General features: G+C 37.8%; 1 protein-coding gene across 4 annotated transcripts in view; it reads right to left on the bottom strand.

Moving 5' to 3' along the window:
* Window positions 1-1920: 1920 nt before the first annotated feature.
* The window catches only part of LOC127414151 (anthrax toxin receptor 1-like), a 32948-nt gene continuing 23699 nt past the window's right edge, over window positions 1921-11169 (bottom strand). For all 4 annotated transcript variants that reach the window (XM_051651938.1, XM_051651939.1, XM_051651940.1 and 1 more), the window contains one exon: window positions 1921-3036. In XM_051651938.1, coding sequence (XP_051507898.1) covers window positions 2779-3036 — 258 coding nt within the window. In that variant the 3' untranslated portion in view covers window positions 1921-2778. The remainder of the gene's footprint in view (window positions 3037-11169) is intronic.

The raw sequence follows: 11169 nt of genomic DNA, 5'->3' as shown, positions 1-11169 counted from the left end.
TCACTTCACAAAAAAGTGAGACATCTATTTTAGAGGATTCATTCTTGCAGCACTACAGCATGCAGAAGCACATGCTTTTGTAAATGCATTCATTTACATAATAAAAATGATTTCTGCTGTTTCTTAAAGGGATATTTCATCAAAGGGATTGGATGTTCACCTCTGTCACTCACTTTTATTACATCTTTTTCCATACATTGAAAGTGAAGCCCATTGTACAAAGGTGCCTCAGTTTGTTCCTTGGAGGCAGCAGATGCCCCCACCCTAGTAATAACCAAATGGAACCTGTAAGGCTGAGTACCCTGCCAGGAACAACCAGAGGCACCTTTCTCCCATTGCGGAAAGTGAATGGTGATTGAGGCTGACTTTCTGCCTATAACGTCTCCTTTTGTGTGTCATGGAAGAAAGTCATACAGGTTAGGAACAACTTGAGGCTGAGTGAATGACAGAATTTTCATTTTTGGGTGAACCATCTCTTTAAACGTGCACTCAGTAACTTTTTGGTCCTGCACCTTGGATTTACAGTGACACTTGGTGTGGATGCAGCATCATTCAAAATCAATAGTTTTCAGTTACAGATGCCATTGTAGAAATTCACTATTCACAATTCTCATTAATTTAATCAAACAGTGAGAGTGTCCAATAACAAGACGGTTACTGATATTAAGCGAGTAGTCATGTGATTCAAAAATGGCAGCTCCCATGAGGGCGCCTGTGCTCCATGTAGAATAAAACAGTTTTTATAAGGTTACTGATATGACTGGAGTTCTCATCTCATGTGAGTGGTAATGATTTTATACATACCTTTCAAAATTACAATTAATTTCTTTAGGAATAAAACTTTTTTAATGGGTAAATAATTACTGAATGCACCATTAAGTTCAAATCAGATGTAGGCAATATAGACTGTTACAGAAGTGTGGATTTTAGTGTGGTCACTAATGATTCTCCTTTGGTAGAAGAGCATTCAAGCTGTCTTAACACAGCAGGCACAGGGATACTTGTCATAATGTGTGGCTGTCAGTGCCTGTAATGGGAACATCCCCAGAGCAGCTACAGGGCTCCAGGTTTTGTGGCTACTGTCAACACACTGATGTTTCTCACGGAGTGTTCAGTGCACCCAGCCAAAGGAGATGCAGTCATCAGACATATGAATCATGTCATGTTACATGATGTGATTCATGCTCCTGCTGAGTATTATTTCCTCATCAAGCCTCTAACAGTGCAATGAGGTTAACTGTGTGGCACGAGGGAGTCAGGGAATAGATTAAAGCTAAGCGTGCAGCTTCTAGATTTCAGAGAGTTTTTGAAGTTCACCTAATATTAAAATGGTCATCATTACCCTCATGTTGTTCCAAACTCAAATGACTTACTTTTTGGCAGAATGTTAAGAGACTGACAACCTCAGTCAATCACTTTCATTGCATCTTTTTTTTTTCCCCATATGAGGAAAGTGAATGGTGACCTATTCAGCTTTTGAGTTCCTCAGAAGAAAGTCAGTTGTACAGGTGTGGTACAACATGAGGGTGAGTAAAGGATGACAAAATTTTCATTTTTGGGTGAACTAACCCTTTATATCCCTTGATATTATGGTTACATCTGCATAAAAGGTGTTACATTTATGTAGCATTTTTGTTGTCTCTCTGGGGTAGTTAATTGTGTTGCATATACTAGGAGTTTCTGGGGGGAAAAAAAATATTTTAAAAGAAAATAGAACCAAATAGGATGTCTCACTGCTTCACTAAATAAAGCATTCTACATTTCTGTGTCAATCAACAACTGTGATTGACTTTAATTTTACTGCTTGTTCAACTCAAGTTCAAACAATTTTAGGACTTGATACTCTTTCTACATTTACATATAACAGGGCAATATTGCCTTTTACTTCATATCATTACATAATTGACAGAGCCAAATGGGGAACATTTTTACCATTTTTATTAATGAAGGCAACAGAAAAATTAACCCAGATTCCAAACATAAAGGTTAATGTCAGATTCAAAGCCCAACATAAGTATTTTCTTGATGCATACTGCCAGTGGCTATTATTTACCAAGATCAACAAAGCAAAAAAAGGAAATGTATAAAATAGCATGCTGAGTGTCCTGTACCACTGGTGTACACCCTGTCATTTTGTATTCAAGTGCCTACCAGGTACCAAAGGCTAAATAAATTAGTGGTTTGTGCTGCCCTGCAGTCACATGTCAGAATTTCTTTCTTTCTTTTAAAGATTTGACCAGTTATGATATAAATTAATTATGAAACAAATTAAAACAGGGCATAGTGTATACCATACTTAATGTATTCCATACTAAAACCATCAAACCTTGAACATTGGATATGTATTGCATTATTTAAATAACATTGCAATCCATCTATTCAGACATATACATGTTAACATTATGCTACATTTCATATACAAGTTCTTAAGTGCCTTAAAATCGTATTCATTCATTTTGCTTATGTTATAATCTCATGCATTAATGCAGTCCCTCTTTAATCACAATGTCTCTGTTAAAGGAAAGTACATACAGATATCACAGTATATTTCATTCATTTCAAATGAACAAACCAAAAAGAGTACATTTTACACCCTAAACATATCTTGCATATTTGGAAAATGAATTAATATCCATCACTCTTTTCTCTCTTTTTTGCCACATAACAACAAACCTGTTCAACATATCTGAAACTGGGAAACCAGTGGCTTTACCAAATATCACAAACTGGTATTAAAGGTAGAGATTTTAGGATTGTTGTAACGGCCCTCCATTGTTCTCAATGCCTGTTCCCAGGGCAGGGTGGGGGTCGTGAAGGAGGGGGTCCATGGGGGCCTTGGGGTGCTCTGGGTGGTGGAGGTCCTGGGGGTGAGCGGCTGATGGAGGGTCCCTGGGATGGTGGTCTTTTGGGTGGAGGAGATATGGTCGGCTGCATTAGTGGCCGATGATCTGGAGGGGGCGGAGGAGGTGGTAGGTGGTTACATGGCGGTGACCTTGGCTCATCTGCTTTCACCCGGGTAAAGTTGATGCATCGTCCCTGCAGGAACAGATGGGTGGATCACTGTCTTTTTAAAAGATTACTTCACACAAAAATCTTCCAAAGGAAAAAAGTGAATTTTTAAAGAATGTCCTGACAACTCTTTTCCATATAATGAAAATGAATAAGGACTGGGGCTGTCAAGCTTCAAAATGACCAAAATGCATCATAAAGGTGGTCCATATGACTTGTGCACTATTTTTCAAGTCTTCTAGAGTCAAAATATACCTTTGTTTGAGGAACACACTCAAATTTTAGTTATTTACTGATAATATTTGGTTCCAGTGAACTGTTAATCTGATCATTGAGTCAGTGAGTTGAACCTGAGAATTTAACCAGTCAGAATTGTGAGCAATTTATTCAGACTGGTTTTGTGGAATTAATCAATTGATTCAATGAAATGATCAGACTCAAAAGAATGGTGTGTTCACAATTTGACGTCACTACTTCTTTCATGGACGTTCGTGAACATGCCAAGCGCTGGGGCAGATGTCAATATTTTTTAGAAGACTTGGAATAAAATCAAAAACTTCTATGACATTCTATGCTTTTTGTGTCATTTTGGAACTTGACAGACCCAGTCCTCATTTACTTTCATTGTACAGAAATCCACTAAGTGGCCAGGATATTTTTCAAATATAATTTTGTGTTCCACAGACAACAGAAATGCATACTGGTTTAAAACAACACAAATGTGAGTAAATAATAACAGAATTCTTATTTTTGGGTAAAATATTACTTAAAATTTAAACTACATTGCTATCAATAACTATACTCTCTCTGTCATGCTGAAAGATGATTTCCAGAGAAATGATTTCTCAAACTGTTTTCATATTCAGTATTGATGTATATTGTATTTTTGACTCCATGAAGGAGAAATACCAGAGGTGACAAGTTGAGCTTCACATTGAAATGCGTTGGATCCACAAACAAAGGCTCAAGCACTGGTGCAGCTGATCCTAGGCTGGGTTCTCTTGCTAGCTTTGGCTTGAAATGCCCAGGAGATGAACCCACAGCACTTCAGACATCCAAAAACTCAGCTGTCAACTGCAATTCTGTCCCATAAATCATGGGGGTGGGGTTGAAGAGTTGCAGCAGTGGGCTTTAGGAAGAATAGCTATTTGTGAAAACGGTGTTGGCTGGTCTCTGAGAAAACGTACATTCTTAAAAATGAAGTGATTCATTGATGTTAGCAAGGCTGATTCTTTAGGAGGAATTGTCCGAGAGTGTTTCTGGGGGTTCAAACTTAGGGACGGACTGACCAAAGCCATTCAGAACTCACTTTACGCTTCATTAAGTGCAAAAAATGAAACTCTGGATGACACTGGGTCCACAACACCCACTTTTGTCAGAGGGCTAAAGAAATGTGACGTATTCATATGCAGGTGCTTGCATTGAGGCAAAGCTCTAAATCTTATTCTTTTTAACACAAGACACATTGACTTCACATAGTATGCCAATTCTGAATATAATTGATAAAAAACATGTTTCAGCTTTCTTACAAGAGGAGTTTCATACCCTGTATCATTTTTATACATATACCAAAAAGTAAAAAAATTATTCAAAACAAGTTTACAATGAATACAATGGTCTATGGTAAAAAACAAAGATTTTCACCATTATTAATGACCCTTTTGTCTGCGCTAGTTAATTTCAATGATTCTGAGGTGTGACAAAGAGTCTTTGAATTGAAATGAAGTAATGAAAACTTTATGCATAATGAATATAAAAGAATTAGCAAAATGCTATTTGCAATAGTTTTATATGGAGTATAGCATGTCACACTGCAGGATATGTCAACTTCCTAAAAGTATTTCATGTCAGCTACCCAAATAATAGCTAGAAAAGCGTGGCAGCTATTTAAATTGATTACAAGAACTATAGCAGCAATTGTTCCAATCACCTTCAACACAAAAGAACAGGGTAAACTAATATATGTCCTGCTCTGATCTCTCTAAACACCATTTCAATTATTTTCACTTGAGTGGAAAGGAGAACGGTAATAAGGGGGTAGCCAGTCGTTGTTTGAGCACTTATCCGACAAATGGAGAGTTTATAGGCCACTAGCTAAATTGTGACAGGAGAGGTTCCCTCCCCTTTGTTCAAGCCCTTATAGCACTGGACTAAGGCTAGGATAGGATACATCTTTTCTATGTTATAGTAATGAGGTTGCTCTTGATTGATCAAGTATACTGTATTGATCTACATTAATATCAGAAAGACTATTAAGTCTATTTTCTAATATTGTTGTCAGATTGTGTTGGGCTGTTTAAATCCAGTTGACTTGACAGGCAAAGTGGGTAGGACACATGTATCTGTCTGTTCAGCTGCTTTTCAACCTTCACATAAAACAAAGACAGAAAAAAAAAAAAAAACGGGAGACGTTTATATAACTCTCAAGAAACCCAAATATTTACTTTTTTTAATACATGTCCCTGGTCTAATTAAGGATGATTAATCAATGCACATGATTCTAAAGTAAAGAAAAAATGTTTGTCTTTGTAATTTGTCATCAAAATTACTTAAAAATTACTTACGGCTAAAACTAATTTTCTTTACAGATGATGTCATCGAGCCCTTTTTTTTTACCGGGGGTGGAATGAGGCACCCACACAAACAAGTGGGCACCCTGAAGTCCTCCAGCCATCTCATCTCCAACCACAAAAGTGTAATTGAAGCACCACAAAATGACGTGGTTGTTTGAGCAATTGCATTTTCCATGTCACACTGCTTTTTATGACACTATCGGTTAAGTTTAGGTTTAAGGTTTAGATTAGGGAGGTAGGTTTTTGTTGATTTAAAACTCAATACAGCCTTAACCTTAAAGGAATATTACAGTTTCAATACAAGATAAGCTCAATCGACAGCATTTGTGGCATAATATTGATTACCATAAACATTTATTTTGACTTGCCCCTGGGTTACAGTGAGGCACTTACAATGGAAGTGAATAGGGGCCAATTTTTAAATGTTAAAATACTCACTTTTTCAAAATATAGCCACAATACATAAACAATGTGCATGTAAACATGATTTTAGTGAGATAAAATCACTTACTAAGCTTTTCTGTCAACTTCTAGCCAATTTTACAACTTCGACTTTACAGCAAACCCTACAACGACTGAAAAAAATGACAATTTAAACAGCTTTACAGAAGAATTAATGCAAGTGTTTTTATAAAATTATAAGCTTCACATTTCTGCCTTTAAACCCTCCAAAAATTGGCCCCCATTCACTTCTATTGTAAGGTCCTCACTGTAACCTCGATTTTTGCTTCTTTTTTTTTTTAAGAAAAGGAGGAACGAGTCTAAATACATTTCTGTTGTAATTAACATTATGCCATAAATGCTGTCGATTGAGCTGAACTTGTATTGAACCCAGAATATTTAAAGACCTAATCTGTTTGGGTTAAATTTAACTCACTTTTAACATCACACAGTGGACATGCTGCAATACATGTAAGGAACTTCATAATATAATTTAGCAAAAATGCTGGCACAGTCACATAGTTTATTCAAAACCAAACTGGTAGTCAGAATTTCCAAATAAGGGGAAATGGGAATTGTTGATTTTTTTGATCAGGCGCACTAAATAGGTGCCTGCCACGTCCGTGGTTAGATACAGTAAACAAACAACCATCTAAAGCCTGTAGAAGCTTGTAGCCTGCTGGGGGCCATCCATAGTAGTTAAAACACCATATGGACAGATTTCTTTTCTTCTCTGTCGTAATCTGTTCACTATCTCCGCCCACATCTGCACAGTATTCATGAGTCTCCATTCTCATTCGGGCCATATGCTCACCCTTGTGCAGGCCTGTTGCTGTGCTGCTCGCCAAATTGTCCTTTTCGCAGCACACGACTGGCAAAGTGATGGCTTTGCCCCCAAGCCAGGCAGTCCTGAATCAATCACAGCAACCCCCTGCCAACTTGACAATGGCTCATTATAATAACAACCCAAGCTGAATGGGCCCAGTGTCACGTTATAGGGCTCTCTGTTTAATAAGCTGTTAAATCAGACCACCAAGTATTGGTCACATGAGGGCTAGACCTAATGCAGACCCCAACAGAAGACAGCAGTGTTGCCATGTCTGCTTATAATAAGCAACTTTGGGCTTGTTTTTCATAAAGTTGCTTATAAATATGGGCCGTTGCAGGTTGTGTTTTATTGGAGGGCTTACTTGCACAATACAGTCGCATATTTGGGCTTTCACGCTTTTTCCTTCCCTAAAAGGTGTGTGTGTGGATGAGATAGAGAGCAATTTATTCTTTGATGTAGATGGCCAGCTCAATATAAGATATTTTCTGATTAACACTTTTATTGATTCAGACACATGAAACAGAAAAGCAAAAATATATACACCGAATCAACTTTTAACCCCCATAATTCCCTTTCGCCCTCCAAATCCCTAACCCCACCCCGACCCCCAACAAACATCCCTGTGGTCCAACTTGAGAACACACAAAAAAAAAAAAAATATAAAAAAATTAATTATATATATATATATATATATATATATATATATATATATATATATATATATATATATAAAACACATTTAAACCTACACATCTCTCTCCACTTGCCCTCCCCGAGAGCCCTCCACATATGCCAAACAGCTGCCCCATTTCCCATTAAACAATTCCAAGTTTCCCTGCCTTCTATATATCATTTCTTCGAATGCCGCCACCCTGCCCATCTCTATGCACCACTTCTGAAGTGAGGGCACTCCAGCTGACCTCCATCCCCTAATGATGACCTGCCTGCCAATCATAACACTGGCTAGGACCCAATTTTTTATATAATTATCCCCTATATTAATGACCGCCCATTGCCTAAAATACAGAATCTGGGGCAAAATGAAATTTGAGTGTCCAATACACATCCACACATAAAACTCTGAACCCTCAACCAAAAATCTTGGATCTTAACACACCACCAAAAAATATGGGTTGTGTCCCCATCTTCTGATTGGCATCGCCAGCAGGTGGGTGTGTCTTTAAGACCAAGTCTATACAATCTAGAGGGGGTCCAATAGAATCCATGTAAAATCTTAAATTGCATAAGGCGCACCCTTGCATCTTTAGATGTAGACTTGATGTTTTTTTAGAATCCTAGCCCACACTCCCTCCTCCATACCAAGTTTAAATCTTTCTCCCATAATATCTTGAGAAGTTGAAGCTCTGTGCCCCAGACTCTGAATTAGCAGGGAGTAATACACTGATGCCTCACGGCCTTTTCAAAAAGCAGTAATCACCACTTCCATGAGTATCTGCTGCTTTAGGGGTTGTATGCTACTCCCAAAAATAGTACAAAGCAGGTGGCGCAGCTGTAAATACCTAAAGAATTGAGACCTGGGGATCCCAAAATGTTGAACCATATTTTCAAAGGCTCTCAACACTCCACTCTCATACAAGTCACCGAGCATACTAACCTCCTTCACAATCCACTCTGTCCAGCAGAAAGGGGACTTATTAATAAATAATTCTGGGTTCAGCCATATGGAAGACAACTTCCTGTTCAATACAAAACCAGGGAGGGGCTCTCTCAGGTGGAAGCGACCAATGAGCCAAATGAGACCGAATGCATAATAATAAAACCAAATATTGGGTAGGCCTAGCCCGTGTTTGTCAATCGGCCTATGCAACTTACATAATCTGGGACGTTTACCATTCCAAATGAAGGACTTCGCTATGCTATCAAATTGATTGAAATAAGAGAGGGGGACATCAACAGGGAGAGACTGTAGCAGCTGGTTGAATTTTGGAATACAATTCATTTTAATAACATTAACCTTCCCAATCATAGATAAATGTAATGAAGCCCACCTGCCCACAATATAAGACATTTTCATTATTTTTGTAAAATGATATTATATAACTATTAAAAAGACATTTGAATGTATGCACATTTAAATCAGTGTTAGTTTCACAAGGAAACTGCGACGAAACATAGAACTCGGCACGAAAATTTCAGTTTAGTTATAGTAACATTCATTCTATGAGACTAGGTTGATTTATTGAGTCTAAATGAACATACAACTTACAGAATTAGTTTACATCCACATTGCTTCTTTGTCAAGCAGCAATGTCAAATGTAAATCAAGTCAACCACTGAAACAAAAGTGCCACCTTGAGTAACAAATAGCATATATAAAATGTATTAGTGCACGCTTATGGCATACTGATAATTCACCATTGTTGCGCAGAATCGACATGAATAAAGTACTCATTTGTCTTAAAATAAACAAAGAAATAGATATCCTGTGATGGCAAACTTATATTGATGTGAAATAATCATAAAAATATGACTTATGGAAGCACTATATACATATCATGACACCATTACATATTTTGGGACACTAACGACCCTATACATTTTTAGACCTGTTTACACCTGGTATTAAGATGCGTCTTGGGTGATCCGATCACATGTGGTCAGGTGAGACACATATAAATACAGTGGCTGGCCGTGCATTTAAAGTCTAGGCCTTCAGTGTGATTCATGCCATTAAGAAAACACAGTTTCACAATGAATAAGACACCCTATGCCTTTGGGCATCATACATTATGTCGCAGCTAACTAATAATACCAATTGACATTTTAAAAACATATCCACGCACGAAAGCCAGAACTTTAAAGGACACTTAATGCTCAAGCAAGCCTAATTTTAACTGCAGCATGACTGTTTGTGAAATGAACGTCTCCTGAACAGACATTCAAAAATCATAATTTTTCATATGAATCTACCAAGGAGGTCTATAATACCTGGAAAAATCTATCTAATAATATTTGCGATTTAAATGTTGCTTGCAATAAATTTCATTTCGTCAGGGTACACGGTAATGCTGCGTTCCATTCAAGTTGGATGTGGGATATTCCTACTTGATATCTCCAACCATAAATGCATTCCTTTCCCCGATATTCGGAACTGCAACGCTCCTGTTAGCTTAGCAGGGGTTTGACTCTCATTAGTGATGTCTCCTAGGAACCCAACTGATAAATAATGCTGCAGCGCTAGCATTTGTGCTTCAGGTTTACGATTATCAAAAGAGATTATAATGTTTTATACACCTGTTTCTGCAGCAGGCGTTTGTTAAACAAGCTTTAATATCATGTAATGTGGAAACAAACTCATTTATCAATATTACTTAATAAAGTGAATGTTTATCACTTACTTTGTATATATCCCTGAGTGTCGACATGTTTGTGTGACATCATACACCTGCATCTCGGTGAAATCGGAGTTGAGAATTTCTGCACAAGCCTACAAGTTGTAATTCTGACATTAAGATGCATTCCATTGCACTTTTCCTAGTAGTAAGTTGTAAAATCCGACTTTCTGAGTTGATTGGAACGCAGGACTACTTTTCAAAACTTGATCCGACACTGAATGCTCAAGCAGCCTAATTTACACTTAGAAAACTCCTGATGTTGCTATAACAATGCAAAAAGCACTTACCAATTTACTTGAAGTGAAAATCAGTCCTCCTTTCCTGTTTAATAAATTAAGCAATCACACGGTCATGCAGAACATCTCGTGTTTTTAAATCCATAAGGATCTCTTTCTCAACGGCAATACCGGCAGTGATGACAGCCAACTCGTCAGCAAGATCTCGTGCTCTTCGTTTTCAAATTACGTACATCACTTAAAGCGTGACTGCCTCACTCAAGGCCAGCTAGAAGGCCACGACCGGGACATATCCTAAAGATCACACCCACCAAGAACAAATAAATCAATCTGATTGGCTGATGAATCTGACAATCTGACTTTAGTTGCTCATTCATTTGCACTGTTGAGGGATTCTGTGGAAATTCTGAAGGCCTGATGGGGTGGAGCTCAAACTCACTCGCTGCTTCAGGCATGTGACTTGTAAAACAGCCGTCATGTTTCGCTTGTAAGCATCAAGGAATAAATTCTGACTGGATAAGCTTTTCGTTTTTCTCTATTTGTTTGTAGATTAATTAAGAGTGGAAAGCGATTAAAAATACATAGGCATAAAGGTGATTGAATATGAAAGGATGAAAAATATTTATTTATTTGGCATGTTAGGCCAGCAGAGAAGGCTTTGCCACTGCTTAAATGCGTCTCCTGTGACCACTTGTGATCGCATTTGGAGGGGAGGGACTGTTTTT

This window comes from Myxocyprinus asiaticus, chromosome 23 (genome assembly GCF_019703515.2).
Source record: "Myxocyprinus asiaticus isolate MX2 ecotype Aquarium Trade chromosome 23, UBuf_Myxa_2, whole genome shotgun sequence".
Taxonomy (NCBI): Eukaryota; Metazoa; Chordata; class Actinopteri; order Cypriniformes; family Catostomidae; genus Myxocyprinus; species Myxocyprinus asiaticus.
The sequence above is the reverse complement of the archived record's forward strand: the minus strand, read 5'-3'. Positions and strand labels throughout refer to the sequence as shown.